Source organism: Pleurodeles waltl, chromosome 9, assembly GCF_031143425.1.
Source record: "Pleurodeles waltl isolate 20211129_DDA chromosome 9, aPleWal1.hap1.20221129, whole genome shotgun sequence".
NCBI classification, from domain to species: Eukaryota; Metazoa; Chordata; class Amphibia; order Caudata; family Salamandridae; genus Pleurodeles; species Pleurodeles waltl.
Genome location: NC_090448.1, coordinates 457,220,066 through 457,238,945, shown reverse-complemented (window position 1 = coordinate 457,238,945; position 18,880 = coordinate 457,220,066). Strand labels below are relative to the sequence as shown.

The 18,880-nt window shown below is 40.5% G+C and overlaps 2 protein-coding genes across 2 annotated transcripts in view; one reads left to right on the top strand and one right to left on the bottom strand.

Moving 5' to 3' along the window:
• Positions 1-18,880, top strand: part of TDRD9 (tudor domain containing 9) — a 2,107,755-nt gene that overhangs the window by 713,724 nt on the left and 1,375,151 nt on the right. Inside the window, exon 9 of the mRNA XM_069207577.1 lies at positions 9,874-9,932. Within this exon, the coding sequence (XP_069063678.1) occupies positions 9,874-9,932 (59 nt within the window). The remainder of the gene's footprint in view (positions 1-9,873; positions 9,933-18,880) is intronic.
• The window catches only part of RD3L (RD3 like), a 661,792-nt gene that overhangs the window by 617,458 nt on the left and 25,454 nt on the right, over positions 1-18,880 (bottom strand). The gene's annotated exons all lie outside the window — the stretch shown is intronic.

Below are 18,880 nucleotides of genomic sequence, written 5' to 3'. Positions count from 1 at the left end.
CCATTCAAGAGGTGCAGGTCTTCACCCATGCACCAAGAATTACCCATTATATTTTTTTAACCATATAAATGGGAGTTTTACAAGGAGACAGTCCAGGGTAAATTACTCCTTGCTGTAGCAACAACTGTACAGTGGGGGTGGTGCCCTCATCTGCTTCTTTAGAAAGAGGATGTTGTCTCACCCCAGGTAATATAGCACCTTCCTTCAGTGTAATTCTAAATGGAGTAGCAGTACGAGTAGGACCTGCATCATGGGGACGCTTAGTCCACAGAGTATCTGGTACTGGGGAAAGATCTGCATCACTGACAGAATCAAAAGCTCTTCTTGATGTGGTCAGCTTTACTTCCTATACTCTTCTCTATGGAATGTAGTACTGAAAGGCTACAACTGTTTTTTTTGTTTTTAATTAGCAAACAATTGATCATCCAATATTTTTCTAACCGTTTTACCCAGCTTGTTGAATATAAAACATACAAGCAAGACATGTCTATGAACACTGGCTATAGGAGCACCGTAGTTGGTGTTAACTTCAAGAGATCTCTATTTGTAATATCAACTCATTGTCAGGTATCAGAGTCTTAACCTTGTTACTGTAAAAGAAGCTCTTTAGGTAACAGGATTTCTCTTCCCAATAACACTGGTGTTTCTGCTGTTACTGTATACACTGCTGTAATGAATGCTTCTATGTTAGCAGGTTGAGCTCTGATTTGATCTCTAGTAGAAGAATCTGCTGTTACAACCATGATCCTGGAGGGTGGAATTCAAGGGCATCCATCAGGCTCAAAATCAGTAGTCATATTTAATTTGGCCTTGAGATCTTGCCTCAATAAATTACCTGGGGCAACTGGATAGAACAGTAAAGAGCTGTCAATGTTCCTCCTTCCTATCTCCATTGTTATAATAAACAAACCCCTATGTCCCCCCTCAGTCCAGCTGCAGAGAATCCTTGTGTGTCCATTGATATATTAGAAATTGGAAGGTTCCCTCTCTAGTACAAAATCAGGTTGCTCCCTTATCTATGAGGAATGCATACCTCTTGTTATTGATTGCTTCTGTCATAGTAGGTTCTTCATCTTGCCTGCGCGTTGCTGACAATACCATATACATAGAACTACTCTGTGGGCGCCTTCAGTGCATGTATCCGCACACATAATTTGTCTGGAAAGGATTTCTTCATCTCACAATCACACCTCCATGTCCACTTTGAGCTGGAGTTACCATTGGTGGTGCTAGGTAAATTTGCTGTGGTGACATTTGTTGCACATGAGGCATTGTTGTTTGCTGCACATTTTTTGATGGTGTCTGAGGTAGATATATTATTTGCAGGTTTGACTTCGGCTGCACTACTGTATTTCCTGGCTCATTGTAAACATGTATCCATCCATTTTGTTCACCTCATCTTAGTCCTACAATCTCTAATGAAATGTTAATTTGTGTGACACTAATGGCATGTTTGACCCATCCTTTGGAGACCTATCCTGCCTCTTACTATTCCTCCTTGTACCCCTTTGCTACTTCCTTGTGCCTTTACATTATTCTGCTGTTGTGGATATTGCTAGGTGGTTCCTTGAGCCAATCTTTCAGAAAATCGCAGTCATCTGATTGTGACTGCTACTACAGCTCCTTCCAGTGCTCCTTTCTTTACCAACTTTTGCTTCACTAACTTTCCTGCTGCTTTTTCTGCCACATCTTGCTTAACCTGATCTTTCTCCAGCTTCTTTTTACAGAAATGGATTGTGTGCGCCTATATTTTTGTCAAGGGCTTGGCTTCCAATGCCACTATGTTATCAAGGCTGTCTTGTACATTAGAGAGTAAACCCTTTTCACTACATTGTTGAACAACACAGCATTTTGCCCTGTTGCTTCTCAACGCTGTCCTTCTTGAGTCCACTTTTCTTTCATCCTACCGAGATGCTGCACAGGATCCTCGTTTGGCTGCATTGATTGAGCCATGAGGGACCCAATATCTAGTCTCTCGGGATACATGATCCCACACTACTGTCTGAACTCAATTAAATGGGGAACCACCAAACCTAGTCTCAGTGATGGTAACATTTCTTACTCCAGCTTTCTGAAAACAGTATCTGTCTCATTTCCTACAAGAGAGCTAAGCAACCTCTTTATGTCACCTACTGTCAGGGTGATACCTGTAGTTTGCTTTTCAAAAGACCTAATCAATTTCCTTGCTCCCTCTGTAAGTGTCGGTAACAACTTTTTAAGATTCTCCTTGTCCATTTGTGGTCATGGAATATGATGAGGTATCCCAGGTCACTTATTTAGTGACAGAATATTGTGGATTGTGCTGTCTGACATATTTTTGCCACACACGCAAACCTTTATGCATGTAGGAGTACTACCAGTCTGAATCTCCCTCGCCTTCAAGAATACAATCCTCCGCATTTGCCATGTTACATGGACCAAAAGACCCTTATCGTGACTACTGACTCATATGTGGAGCTAAGCCTTCAGTCCATCCTGCCAAATTATTCCTGTAAGGTACAACACTGTACTATTTTCCCCTTCAGCAACTTTCGCACTAGGGGTGAAGATCACTGTTGTGCAACACTGATTGAAAACTCATCTGATGCTTTGATTTGTCATGCAGTGCCAGTTCTCCCATGGCTTCTCAATATCCCATTCTGGGGTCTGGTTGACCATGTGTTCCCTGAAATTGTAACCGCCCAAGCTCAGTCGTTCAGGGTTTCCTAACTCTAGAGAACATGTCCTTCCCTCTTTCTCTGATGTCAGTGTAATTGGGCAGTCACATTGCTCCCTTTGTATGGTCAATATCAATAAGGGGCTTTTCTTGAGCAACAATCTCATAAGTAGGGCCGTCTAGCCTCTGGAGATACAAGTATTTCAGCCATGTCATCTACAAACCTATGAATTGAATCTACTCCATTTGCCATCCTCCCATACTTTCTTTGTATCTGACCCGAAAGATTATCATAATATCCTTCTCTCCTCATTTCTCTTGCATTCCTTCTATCTTCACTTTGTGTTAACCATTCATAAACACTTTCTGGTGAAACTATTATATTCCCCTCTCCTCTTGCTAAGGTGGTAGATTATCTTCAGTTCTCCTAAAATCCTCATCTCTTTCTTGGGATACTGGCCAACGAGCTTTACTAACAGCCTGTCAGCATAGTCATTCCATCCAGCAACATCAGCATATTTTTGTTGCGGCGTAGACCTCCATTTCCTAACTACCCTTCCTGTTACATCTCTTTTCTGTAATGAGTGCAATGTTGCTGATGAAACATGTGACTGATTGTCACTGTCTTCCGAACCTTGCCCTCCACCGCAACCCATCTGGAGAAGCTGGGCCTATATGCAGTATAATTCTAAGTATAGTTTAGTTTAGTATAGTATAGTTTCTAATTGTTCTGAAAACTGAGAATCACCCATCCCTTCTTGTTGCCTGGAAGTACTTGTATGTCTTGGCTTTGACATCAGTGGGGCAACATTAGGGGATTCCTTTGGGGATTGTGAAGGGATCTCAACTTCAGGATTCTCAAATCCCACTGCAGCTTCCTGTAGCTGTGTCATTGAATATATACCAGTTACCTTAGGGGAAGTACTCATTTAGTCATAGGGAGTGGGGGAGCAGACCAGGTAGTAGGGGTATCAACATTTGAGGAGTCCTTAGGCTTCACATACAAAATTTGCCTTAAGGCTTTGGTGGCTTCTCGCTTCTGCAATTCAATTCCTACATATTTGCTCCTAAGGTATGTCACAGTGTGCTCTAATAGGTTTTCATTAAATGTGCCTCCCTTTGGCCAGGGATACGTATGCTTCTGAGTAGCCCAAACCACTCCTGACAATATTTCTAAAAAAAATTATGGTCACCTGGAAAGGTCTTTTGCATATGTTCTAAAGGAGTCTCCATAATCCCCTGTTTTTCTACCAAATTTTACAATGTAACCATGTTCTGTCTCCTCAATATGTCTCCTTTTAAAATGTGTACACTAGTCCTTATACACAAAATAAAATCTGTTAACTTGTCTTCGTAATCAAATGTTATTATACATCATATTAACAATGCAATATTAACACCACACTGTGGTCATGTTTCTAATTACACGCACACACATGCACTCATAATCAACATTTTAGACATAAGAACACTTCAACTACTTCTAAGTACGAATCACAGATGTTGTAACTCTAAACTGTAAATACTGTCGGTAGCAACTGGTCACTTTCTTCTGCACTCCAAGAGAGGATAACCCTCAAAGCATGCGTCATTTAGACCATGGAGTGGCTTCTGGACATTAAGTACAGGATGGTAATTTTAGTGTTCAGATTGTATTTGGAGGTAAAGTTTAACAACATGGAATTTTCAGCCATCCCTTTATGTCAAAATATTAGAACACCTATTAGGATCACAACTTCGAATCAACCATATAGGCCACATCCAGTTTATTAGATAAAGATAAACAATCTCCCGACTACGCAGCACGTTAACTTAATGTTGTGCAACACATGTAAACAGTCTTGCTTGTGATACCCTTATATCCATATTACATCTGTGTTTACCATTGCCAGAGAAACAAGTCATACAATTTATACAAAACATGGAATGAAGTCCACATTTGTCCTCACCTTATAAGACAGCAATGACTGGCTCCTACCCATAACTGTGAATAGGCAGAGTTTTAGAGAGAACACAGCGTTTGCTTACCTCATTAAAGACATGCAAAAACTTATGCAGCAGTTGTAGGCTGTATTCCAGTAACAGCAGTCTGGTAAGGGCAAAAAGGTACTCCTGGCTGGGGCTCACCAAATGTTACGGTGAAACTTAAGATTAAAAAAAAAAGGACTCCTCTTGGCAAGGTAAACCACAGCTTTTTACTGTTATGGGAGGCAGCATAGCTGTCGCCATGCAGGTAAACAGCCGATCTCAATTTGCTGCTTCACAGGCAGCCACTTATATAGTAATTTGAACAATACAGAAACATTAATCGGTAAGTTTAGCAATTACAAACTTATTGCAAAATCACATTACTGGTGTCTCTTAACCTATTTCTTTCACATTCTTTAATACAGTTCCAGCAATAGTTAACCATTCACTACTCTTGAATGCATGGGTATTAGTGTGCTTGATTTATCACTGTGCTCTTAAAATCTCTTAGCATTTTTTGCATACCCTAGGCTAATTCAGTCTCCTGCTTCCATTCTTCAAACACTCTTTTAATTTACAGAGACAGCAGAATACGTGCCTGTGTGCTTAAAACGATAAATTATTTTAGGCTTACAAGCACAAGTTTTCCCTTATCCATGACCTTGCTGGTCATGCATTCTGTTTTTAAGTGAACTCTTCACCTCTCTGGTGTCATCACAAGTTTGGACCTACGCTGCACTTCCACCACATATGATTTTGTATTGTTTTCTACCTATGACTGACTGATGTAGCGTCATTTCTTCATATTTCATTTCCTCTCCAGCAATTGCAACACCATTGCATGGGCTGCATTGTTGGGAGCACCTTTATGGGCATGACCGCAAGATGCTTATTGTTGGGGGGGGGGGGGGGGGGGGGGAATCAGTTAGCACAAGTCAACTGTAATTGTTAAGAGTATGATCAATAGTGGCACGTCAAAAACTATATTATTTAAGGAAAGGGTTCCATCATGTATCATTTTGTATATATAGAGGGCACCACATTGTGTAGATCAAACAAATATTAGCCACCGTCATTTTCTAGAGCTGGGATTTGAACATGTATCGAAAGCCTACAGATCAAGGAGGATAACTTTTATTTGTGTACAAGGAAAAGTTGTGGTGGCGGGTGTAAACATATTCCTGAAGATTATTTTTTTTATACATGTGTGGAAATGTCCATACCTTTTTATATTGGGCCAGTAGATCTTGAATAGTGACAGTTAATTTGTCCTTAGCATGTAATTGCCAGACTTAAGTCTACGACAACTCTACACTTGAAAGATCTGGCCAGTATCAGGTGTTAAATTAGTCTACTCACCAGGGTGACCTGTGAGTACAGATCCTCTTCATTCATATCTCCTAGAAGGATTATTAGTGAAGCCAATCGTATATGAATGTTGGTGATGTGTTTAATTAATGATAGGACACGTCTCATGAAGCCTCAGTTGTGCTCCTAGATCTGTCATATATGAAATTATGAGCCAACCTTACACCCCGCCTTCCCGTAATACTACATCATTGCTTCCAGGAATTACTTTTAGTCAAACTGGCATCAAGTACCACCTGACGATTATTATTTTTCCATTTTCTTTGAATCTGCTAGAAATAGTAGATTTGGCTGCCCTCTGCTAAATAAGTATCAGCCATTTCTGTGGTTTCTCTGGTGTGAGTTGTAAAACAATATTGCTAAACTCAGGAAGAACATTTTAACTGGTAATAGAGATAAGTCAAAAAGCTCGTCTCTCTGGTGTGGCTAGAATGACAATGCAAAAAAGTGTGAGCAAAGAACAAAATGCCCATCAAATTTTAAGGCCAACCTACATGAGAGACCGAGGCTTTGTAGTTCCCTAAGCAAAGAACATCCAGTTGCAAAATGGTTTGCAGGAGCTTGTCTAACCCAAGAAAATGAAACTAAAGCAGACAGTGTAAAGAGAACTATAGATTATGCTAGCAATAGTATAAAATCTCAGCAGACAAATGTCTAATATTAGAAGGATTTTCCTTTTCCCCTTGCTATAATTGCCCTTCATGTGTGATGGTCCTAGTCCATTAGATTGCTCCTCAAAGTGTCTTGCCACATTATTGCCCAAGACTCAGTTCTATTCACGTACAATCACATGATGAGAAGAGGTTCATAAAGTGGTATGCTGTGATTCAACAAGAATTCAGTGGTCCTCAGTGCTGCTCTTCCAGGCCCTCCTCTTGGCAGGTTTTGTTCCTGGCTTTCCTCTCCTTTAAATTATGCTTTTGCAATTCTGGTCTCTGATTTTCCGAGGTCTTTCCTCCTCTGCCTCACTCTGGTTCTAAGTTAAACAGTTCCCTATTATACTAACTGCCTGAGCGGGGAGCATTTTATCAAGCTCTTCATTGAGCACAGTCCATTATGTGGGTAAGCATCCCCAGTAAGTTTATGTACTAAGTTCTGTGGCCAGTGCCTGATTTCAGTTCCTTTCAGTAGCTGCAGTTTTCTGTTTCAAATGTGACATTGAAGTGTCCTACTTATTTGTGCCAATAGTTGACTTGCAAGGTTTGGATGGATCTCAGGGGCTGTAATGACTGTTACCTTCAGGTGAGACATTGTTGACCTCCATGTCTCCGACTCCCTCTTCAACCTCACTCTCTACAGTCCCTCCTGACCACATTCCTAAACATCTTGACTATCTTATGCAGTGCCATGTGCCTCGTTGGATAGTATCTTCAAGTCTTGTGGGAGCCGGCTCTATTTGCTACCATTATTCTCCAAGACCTTTTGAAAAGCCCTTTCTCTTAAGCAGGATCTTTGAGGGCAAGATGCTCTTTCGAGAAAAGGCTAACCAGGGGCATTTCAAAAATATATATGCTATGACATGCTTCCTGGGTTTAAACTCTAGTGCCAATTAACTCTACCAACAATAGTGCCACTTTAATTTTTCAGGATTCAAGCCTTCTCAGCAGAGCCCACTTCCCAGCCTCAAAGTCTTCTGCTCCTTTGATGGTAGCAGGGGATTGCAAGGTTGCTGACAGCTTCAGTCCTCTGACACCGCTTCTGTCCATCAAAGTGGTGCTATTGGAGTACATTAGTATAGGATTTTACTTCCTGTGCTTCCTTGTACCCAAGAATGACGCAGACCTCTCATCCTTTGGGGCTTGCAGTTCATGAACCTTTTATCCCCTATGACAAGTTCATGATGATGTCTTGTAGTGAAGTTATCTTCACCCTTAATGAACTGGAGTGGAGGGCATCCTTGAACCTCTATTTTGCTGGTTTTTGATTCTTCTGGCTCGGCAGGGCTGGGCCACGGGAGGTGGGGAGGAGAGGAGAGTACACCACACCTAAGTGCACGTGTGTTTGGCTGGCCAAACACACATGCGCAATTGGGTTTCTCCAGCCTGGCTGTGTCTACAGCTGGGCTTGAGAACCAACATAGACCCCAGGCTTGTCTGAGCGGCAGTCACTGCTGCTCAGACCAATCCTGGCACTGCTTAAGTGCTATGTTTAGCATATAAGCAGTGCCAGGATTGCTGGGGAGTCTGTGCTGGGGCCCTCCCCTTGTAATTTGCGCTGCCACCGCTAGTGATAATTGTTGCTAGCAAACTAAACTTACTTAACTTGATTGTAGACATACACTGCTCCATATCATATCTCTACAATGGCACACTAGACTCCCATCAGTCTGCATGTATTTTACTCAATATCTGAGGATGGCTGCACTAGGAACTGTTTGCATGATTACATGCTCCAGATGTTTTGGACCCGTATCTTTATACAGGGGAGTTGTTGGTGGCGTTGCAGTTCCCCTGCATGCCACTTTTTTATCATTGATTATGTTTGTGTGATGTCTAAAAAGAGCTACTCTTGTAAAGCATTAGTCTTGAACTGACTAAATGGTGAATCACTATGACTTAGTTCATGATCTTTTGATTATTGAGATGACTGCCTAATTTAATATATTTAATTGATGCAGAGATGCTTACTCTGTTGATTGCCATAACAATGTGCCTGTAACAGGCCCCTGAGTGGTCTTACAGAAGTCCAAACATTCCCTACATCAACTTCTGGCTTTGGTGGTTCTATAATCTGCTTTTCGTCTTCCTGTCCTTACCATCCTATAGAAGGAAAGGCTCAGGATAATGCAACATCCATTGTACTGCCACTGGAAGATGGTTGGAGACTTCGAAGAATGTCAGGCTAATTGACAATGCAAAATGGTAGATAACGAACCGTACGTTATGGGTAAAGTGGAGAGAATGAGGAGGAGAGAAAAGGCGAAGGGGACCTTCAGATGAGACATAGCATCTGGAAGAGCAAGGAGGAGAATTGCAAGAGGGGAGTCAGAGAGGATTCAAAGGGAGAAGGAAGATCAGAACAAAGTGAGGCATATAAAGGACAGGGAGAAGTGGTCAGGACCAGACAAACAGGGGCTATGAGGTAATTGGCTAAGGCAAGTTTTGTGAAAGTGGTAATAGTATTTCAAGATGGGTTTAAAATCACTATCATTTTCACTAAACAGAAGCACAACTCATGGGGTATTAGGAGTTGACCTGTTGATTTGCTTATGTTCGTGCCTAAAAGAAACCCAGCATTCCGTGAGACTCCGGCAGTGTTTTCTGGTTCTAGCACACAAGAACACTTAACGGTCACAAATGAAGGTGTTTGGTGTACAATCATAGTCTGGTTTACTTTAAAGGATCATGTCTACGTTTATCAAATGAGTCCATGCTCTGAATTAACAGGATATTGATAAGTGCCTTTTCGTTTTTTGAGGCATGAAGACACTAACGGGCTGGAATCGCCCAAGAGAGATGTTCCTATTGATTGTCATGGCAACCGTTGATTCCTTGCACATGTACATTATTCTAAGTCTATGGTTATCAATGATCACTTCAAATCTGAATGAAGGCTGTGACTGACTGTTAACACTCTATAATCAAACATCTGTAGATTCCCTTGTCTTAGTTCTAGACTGTACTAGTGTTGACATATTTACAAAATACAATGCTGAGTGTGACAAGCATATGCTGATGAAATACATGTATATATCTTATGACTTATTGGATCATACCCATAAATAAAGCTCTAATAACCTTTTAGTCTGCTGTCTCCAAGTAACTAATGCAAATGTCACATGCATGTCTATTTGTGTTTTTAATTGAAAATTGATAAATACACATTAACAAATAATTGTTCTTTGTTAATGCAGTATTGTCACTTTACTTTTTTTTTGTTAGTGAGGACAAGAAAAGACGTGTGTTTGCTGAACCGAACAGTGTTTTGGTGTTTTTACCAGGTAAATGGCCCTTCTTTTTTAACTTAGAAAGTTTCTAAGGCAGTGTATTTTATTGCTGGCATTATGCAACCTGGATGTTTATTCATTGAACTTGTTACTTTTTGATTGCTCTGTTAGTAGTTAAAAACTTTAATCAACCAACTGAACTAAACAGTAAACTGGTGTTTTCTTGGCTATTTAACAGTTTAAACTGAGGCGGTTTGAAGAAGTAAACCTTTTTTGTGAGGACAAATGCAACATCTCTGAGGTTCTTCTGTGCTTGATTAATCTTAAGTGGAGGGACAACAGTGTACCATATCAGTACCATTATTTGGTCACTTTTAATATTATTCCTCCTTTGACTGATTTTGACAGATCTGGTCTTGCAAATGATGCATCATCCAAATAGCTTGAGATCTGTGATTGGATCATTTGAAATACCTAAACTACATCCCTCAAAAATATTTTTCTCACCATTTTCCATGAGACAGATTACAATCCCAACAAATGATACTTTTTTTGACCAGGACGTATATCTTGTCACTAGGTTGCTGATCTCCTTTAATGTTTATTTTGCACTGCTTAGATCAGCCCATCTTATCAGAGAAGACCTCAGGCTAAGTTGTCAGAACACTGGTTTTTCGAATTGGTGATTTTGACAGCATTGTCAACGCTTTGAACTAAATGATTAAAAGGGGTAAGACACAATATCGGGGCCTTTTGAGACTCAATAGGTGGAGGCTCTTTGCCATTAAAGAAAACAGTTTTAGGACAAAATTCAAAGTCAACATAATAAAGGTTTATTAAAACTTAAGAATAATTGCAGATGGTAAAAAATAGGTAGATTCAAATCAGCGTCAATAATGCATCAAATAATACCAGTTGCAAGAGGTAACAACATAAGGTCGATCTCCACAGCAGATATAAAGTCAGAGCCAAAATATAGCTCACCGAGAAAACTAGCATAAATCTGCTCCCTTCTTAAGTTGAAAGTACAAATCACATGGACAGACTAACGTGAAGTCAGCATTTTTAATTGATGTCTTTAGTTACTTGTCTTTTTAGGTAGAGCATAGCAGCGCGCAAGCCCTGCTTTTCCGAGGTGTTGGTATGTATCTGGGCTTTTAACAACGCCCACCTCACGCCCATCACTACCACTCGTTTGTGGGTTTGCCCTTCAAAAATCCATTGAAAACATTGGTAAATGGTTTACGTTTGTCCCTCCCTGGGGACGTTTTCTTACGGCCATGGCTATCTCCCCTGTTACATGGCTAATTGCACTTCTGCCGATAAGTTTGACTGCGAGCGAACTTCTTTTTCCTTTTGTGTGTCTTTTCACGCTGATACTCATGGCAGTCGTGGGGCTTTGAATCGGCTTGCTTATGTGAAATTGTTTTACTTTTCATTTTACATTTATATGGCAAGAAAAGTCCGGGTAGGAGTTTACAACTAATATCTCTAATTCGACCAAATGCGATATCTATTGCATTGCAAATGCTTGTCTTATTTAATGTTTAAAATCTCTGGTGCTGCGAAGCAGTTTAACAGTGTCATGAGCTCATAAATAAAACAAATTAATTGAAGCTCCATAATCAAAGTTTCTATTTTCAGGGCACTTTTCTGATATACATCCATCTACGTGCAGAATACTCAACATTGTTCATACGTAATTAGACTACTAATTGCTCAATAGAATAGCACATGCAAGCATACTTGTTAAAAAGAAAAAACAAGTCGAGGTGAGTCTTGCTGGTCATGAAGATTGATGCTTGCAACTTTGTTGCTGTTCCTCCTCCCAGACTGCCTACTTTGGAGGAGCAGGAGCTTCCGGGTAGATATGCATTTGTGCTGAAAAGCAGAGCAGAATGTGGTGAGCCTCAAATTAATTTCAAGATTTCTTCCTGGCAGGCTTGTGAACATAAAAGGTCCTATTATCCTTCCGCTCTTGAAGCGACATGGTGAATCATAATGGTGATACACTGCCACAGGCTTAGCCTTAACTGTAACTGGCTGTCTTGTGGCACATAGAAGATTTTACAGTGATTGGGGTAGAACTCAGCAATGAGGCAGTTTACAACAGCTGAGGAATTCTTGATAAATTGATATTGCAAGGCACCTAATCCCTGGAATTGATTTTTGTGGTCATAAGGGTGCTGAGAATCCTCGCCACACATTGTGAGCTGGCCGACTCTGCAGGGGAACGAGGGCATTCCATTCCATCAAGATAGGGGCATTGAACAGTCTAAGGTGATGTAGGTGGAAGAGAGATGTATGGTTGGGCAAATGAAAAGGCATCATAGTGAAAAGTGTATTGATCCTGTAGCACTTGCAAGAGGATGAAGTGCAAATGCTTCTATGAAAGGGGTGTGACCTTGCGTCAGTGGAGGCTCTTGTCTCCCTGGATCCCTTTTAGGCAACCCTATTAGTTTTTTAAAAGGACACTCACCCGCTTTGTTTTTATCTCAGTGGCATGCTTCATATTGAGTCCATGCCTCATATACGTAAATGCACAATTGTGTCTGGGTTTTCTCAATCTCGTTAATCCGATGGAACGCTCTGTATGGTACTTTGCAGACTGGCAGATTTTAGTTTTAAAATTCCCTCAGGGTGCCCTAAATCACTGGTTGTACTTTTTAATACCAGGCTACCAGACAAGGTTAATAACAGATCCTTGATGCTACTAGAGAATATGATGTACTCTGCATCAGAATGTTAGGTCTACATGTTTCAGCCTTGATATGCTCAAAGTGGGTCATTGGCTTTCATCAGAACCAGATATAAAGATCCCTAGAAGTTATTATTTTGTGAAGTAAATAGGACCATCCTCTAGTCCATGCACCCTGTTCAGTGCTTTTTTCTGTCATGCTATCATACCAGTATGCCACACATTTACAAATCCTTCTGATGAACTTCCCCTGTTGGATTCCTCCAGATAAGAACTATTTTGTTGTTGTTGTACAGCTTTGTTCTGTCTACTTTGTTCACTGCAGGACCCATTTGTGGATATCACACATTGCCATTTTGAGTGAAAAAAATCATGTGGAAAACTCTTATGCATTGTATATATATATAGATGTGGGTTTATTTGGACACATCTATTTTCAGCACAATATCTTTTTTTGTGGTCCACCATGCTATCAGCTTGTCAAAGTGAGCAAAACAGGCATATATATTCACATATTGGGAGTACACATCATACTTTTAAAAACCCTTATTATTGCTTCCTAGGGATTTGAGGAGAGGGCCTGACCTGCATCTGCACCTAGATCCACCATTAAAATAAATAAATAAATAAATAAATAAAAAGGCAAAGATAGAAGGTCCAAGTCTCAAGCCCCGGGCCTTGTACTCAAAGCAGGTCCAGAAGGAATGCAACGTGGTGAGAGATCTGCATGAAGAGGAGAGCAGCCCCTCACGCTACAAAGGGGACAGGGTTCTTAAAACCAGACGAGAATATATTTCCTCTTCATAGATATTTACTCCTTTGTGACCTCATCCTTTTATACGGCCTTCCACTGTGTACTACCCAGTATGTCCTAGTCAGATTATCAAACATACATAAGCTTGTTTCTTTTTTTGTTTTGAAATAAACTGTCACAAATTAATTTGTTCATTTAAAATACTTAAAAAGCAGTATAATTCATATATACTTGAATTTCAGTTTTGCACATTTCCTTGACAACTACGGTACACTATTACTCAAAATGACAAAAAAAAAAAAATTGTAATGCGTTAAAACTGTAGACCAGGAGTTTCAGTGGATGTGTAGGTCTACCCCAGCTGCTTCAGGGCAAACACAATGCATAGCAAATAACTGTGAAAAAGATAGGATGTTATTCATTGTGGTATACATTACATCATCAACATTCATTTTGTTTTCATTTTAATATAGACTCAGAATTGTTTAACATAATCCCACAATTAGATGTCCTAGTTTCCCATTTGAATCATCACTTACATAATTATAGGGCTCAATCACATAAAATTTATAATTCATACTTGTTAAATAAAACAAGTTTCAAGGATATAATATTGATTATCCTTTCATTACTTAACTTCACTTCCCCTTGGGTTTATCACAATCCCACTCTAGGTTGATGATCCATAAACTCATAACTGAATATCCCTTCAAAACGGTGGGGGCCATTAACGATTGAGGCTTAGAACTGAAGAGAAAAGAAGCAAGAGGTAAATAAAAAATAAAAATGTATCCACAGAATTTTGTTACACTGAAAACTAATTATGATAAATAAAGGCTGATAACGAGCATTCTTGTATGTACCGTAGGTTACTGTTAAAACCTAAGGCACCATAAGAAGTAATTGAGATGACTAGCTCAGACTAGTTATAAACATCGGATAAAAATCAACATACTAATAAATTACAGATCTGGTTGAGACTTCTAGCTGAGATTCCTTACCTTATAACACTCCCCGGCTGTCAGTCTGGATCTGGAAAATCTTGAGCAGTACCTCTGTGCGGGTATGTATCGTTGATTGTCTCCGTGATGTGCACAATGCCAGTATAGGTGCCACCCGATTGTGCTGACTTCATTGCCTTTCTTTGTTTTATCAGCACATATATGGAGCTACCTCAGTCCATTTTGTGGCTATTTTTCAACCTTTGCCTGTTCTTTTGTGCTTAAATGTAAGCTCCCAGTCCGTCCCTTGAAAAACTTGTTGAGTTAAAACCCTGTGGATCCTGTCATAGTCTTTGACAGATCCCCACCTGGTATGTGTCTGGTTCCTGGAGCTAGACCATGACTCCAAAGCCTGCTCTGACTGTCAAGCAATGAACTTTGGAGTGGTTTGAGAGCACTCCCTGAAGCTCTTAGTTGCCTGATACCAATCGACTCTGCGGTGCTCCAGGTCCCGGCCACAGGGAAGGTTCTGGGTCTGCTCATGGAGCTATTCCCAGCTGTCATTGTGGCACTCAAGTAGTCAGGCAATTCCCACAAATATACAAAGACCTTGAAGCGATATTAGACATCCCTGTGCTGGTCCTAAGCCTTTGGGACATTGGGACAAGTTTGTGGTTTGATGCACTGCCAAACTCACTGCTCCTTGCTCTTCACCTTTGTCATAAGTGGTGGTGTTTGTTTTTTCATTAGCCAGGCAAGGTTTTGGACACAGTTAAGTCACCAAAGGCTGTGACCACTATATTAGCTTCTGGAGTTCCCATCCTGGATGTCTGTTACGCTGCTACATGGGCTTCTCTGCACATGTTTACCAAACATTTTTGCCTTGACAATCTAGTCCCTCCCAACGCACACTTTGCCTGTTTTGTCCTTCAGGACTACATGGTCTAAATCTGTGTGCAGACCCATCCCTGGGAATGTATTGCTTGGATATCTATTCTAAGGTAAAGAATCCGCAGCTATAAGTCTATCAAATGAACAAGTTCCTTACTTTTGGTAATGCCTTACCTGGTAGAGACTTTAGCTGCAAATTCCTTACCGATCCTCCCTGCTTCTGTGAACGGTTTCTTATACCTAGAAGACTGGTTTCTTCCAGCTAGGACCTTAAAAGTGCTTAGTGTCTGCACAATGTCCTCTAAAGTGGTTCCCTGCTTCTGGTGCAGAAATTTCACTAAAAGAAACTGATGTCGGTGTGCCTGGGTGGCGTTTGTAAGGCCCCGCACATGCCACTTCCAGGGCTGCTGACTCTGCCACTCTGAGCTGATCATCCTACACCTACTGGTGCACAGAGTTACTGCTTAAAGTTTTCTGGCTCCAGTCTAATGCCTGGGGACTAATCCAAGGTGAAGAACCTGCGGCCACATTGTCTCTACCACATAAAGCATTACCACCGGTAAGCAACTTGTTCATTTAGCTTTTATGGTAAGTTTGTTAACCTTAAGGATCATAGAATGTTAAGAAAAACAGTTAAAACTTGGTGCAGTAGGATATCTGCTTAGCAGATAGTTTCTTTACTGTATGTGGTGGTGTGATGTCAGCACAGAATACTGATACGATGCATAGAATAAGGTGACTATAAGATTAGAAATCCTTTACAGAAAAAAACAATATTGTTCAGTCCCAGTAATGCCAGATATAGAAAGGACCAGAGAAGACTAGGGTTGACCTGTTCGGATAATCACACCTGAAGTAGTGACAGGGCCTGCTAGAGAAAAGAAGGGATAAAAGATCATCAACCTAGAGAGGGATTTTGTAAATCCAAGGGTATGTTAGGAAATAAAGGGATAATTAATGTTATATCCTTGGCATGTGTTTTATTGAACGTTTCACTTGTAAATGAATTTGACATGATGAGCCCTATAATTGTGTAACTGATGATTCTAATGGGAAACCAGGAGGCATCTAATTGTGGGATGGATGCTAAAACATTTTAACCTTGAAGAACTGTCTATAAAACAAAGAACATTTATTTTGATGATGCACTGTACACTACAGTGAAAAACATCCTCAATCTACTTCACGGCCCTGAAAAGGGGGGGAAGGGGAGAATAAGACCTGGATATTCACTGAATCCCTTTACATTTTTATGTATTTGAAGTGTTTTTTTTTTTGTAATTAAGTGTCATAGTGTTTTGTAGTTAAGGTAATGTGTTATACTGAAATTTGAGTATTAATCCAGTACACTGCTTCTTAAGAATTTTAAATGAAGAAATTAATGTGTAAAAATACTTTATGAAAAATAAAGAAAGAAAAAAGTGTTTGAATCTGAAAGGCACATATTGGGTAGTAGACAGTGGGGGGGTCATTGAGGCTGAATAATAGGAAAACATAACAATGGAGTAAATATCTATGGAGAGGAAATATATTGTTGGCTGTATGATGAGGGCTTCACAAAGGATGTGCAACCATTGATGACCTCCCTTAATGCGATGTATGCCAATATATCTGGATGGATTTGAGGGAGAGAAACTAAAGTCTATCACCTATAGTAACTGAGGGAGAGCCTTTCCTTGTAGAGGCAGATATGAGAGTAAAAGCACTCGAGTTATGACTAAGAAGCCCAAACCATTCTAGAAGCCACTAGGGGACCCCCTCTAATGTGTATTATCCAATATCTATCACAGTGAGGCCAGAATAGAGCTCCATGCAAGTGACTGACGCTTTGAGCAAATCCATGCCCTAATGGTACCCTTCTGAAATATTGAGAAAGACTTGAAACATAGATGCATAATTTTCTAACCAGAATCCTAACCCTGGGGGAGCAGATGAAGATCATCATAGATTACAGATTGCCCACCAGAGAATCAAGTAGTCCTGGCTAAATTGATGTATCCGTTTAAGAGAATAAGAAACATTCAGGTCTATTTTGGGAGGGTAGTATGGTTGTTTATTTATGGAAAACCTGAGGCACTAAGATGGGAAGCGATTTTGACACCCTGTGGCAACATGAGAGCAAGGGATCGTATGCCACTACTCCCGTCATTGTCAAGAATTTGCTGGTCTATAGAGAACTGAGTGCGCTAGTATTCCATTGTATCATTTGTATTGTTCCTACTACGCCTGTGTGGGGGCATTGAAGCATTTACGTGCATGGATAGAAATCTTGTCTCTGTAGGTGGTGTGGTTTGGAAGGGGACGTCTTTGTTTTGAGCCTACCAGGGAAGTGTTCTGATGTTATGTGTAAGGACCACTGAGGTCCTGATATTGTGTTATACAGCGTTTGGTGATGCGATAAATGAGGGAATGTGAGACAGCTACTCATTTTATAGTTTTACAAAATGCTGACAGTGCCAGTAAGTTCTGTATATCCCTTTGTTTTTTTTAAACACATTTTATTCAAACCGATAGTCTTGTTATATATAGGATCTAAAAAACATTCAGTTAGCGTATAAAAATTAGGTAGCAGCACCAAGCATTACAGAGCGGGTACAAGCCTTTGCATTCAGGATGGTGCTTCTATGGCCCAAAATTCTACATTAGTCCATCCAATCCCTCTCAGCACACCATTGTCATCCTATGGACCTATAATTAAGTCTTTCCCTTGGAATTTCCACCAATTCTCCCAGACCTTTCCCATTTCCTGGTGCATCCCCTGCTTTTATAAATCACCTGTTCTGCCCTCTGGCACCAGTCCAGATTTAACTCCCAGTCTGCCACCCCTGGGACATGTGGAACCCCCACCGCCACCACACCCGTGTGTGTGCTCTCTTCCGAATCATGGTGAAAATTGTTTACACCTGATTGGCATATTTAGTTTACCTATATGTCCCTTGTAGAGTGGTATATCATATAGCCAGGGCCTGTAAATTGAATGCTACTAGTGGGCTTCCTTCTCATATTGTGCCTCCCTCTTAAATAGCCCCTTACAACATGCCCCATGTCTTCAATGGCAGCCTGATTGCAGTTTTAAACAGCATGTTTGGCTTGGCAATGTAATCCCCTTTTATTGCATATACGTCACATTGTAAGGTACGTCCTAGGTATCCCATACAACAGGTGCATTATAATTTAAAGGGTAGATATGTATGTATGTTAAGTTTACATGCCCTGGTAGTGAAAATATCCTAAATACGTTTTTTACTACTGTGAGGCATACCTGTCCTATGGGATAACATCGGGTTGCTTTATTACATTTAAAAAGTGCTAACTTTTTGTTGGGGACAGATATACATTTCATGTTTGGTATCTATTAAATTGTAATGAAGAAATTCTCTGTAATGGATTTTTAATTACAATTTCAAAATGCCACTTTTAGAAACTGGGTATTTTCCTGTCCTGAGCCTTTTGATGCTTGTAACCTGCCTTAGGTGACATTACTGGGTGTAACTGACAGACTTAGTGAATTCCTCCCAAAGAGTCACACAGTCAAGGGGTTATTTATGCCTGAAAGGTCCATCTGCTGGCAGAATGAGGGGCAGTGCTGTGCACAACCCCACTTGCAGCTGAATAGGCTGTCTTCTGCCTTCACACAAAGGGCTTGTCGCCTCCAAATTGTCTCTGCAACCCGCTTGGAGGCTGGGAAGTCAGAACATTCCAAACAGCTCAAAGAAAA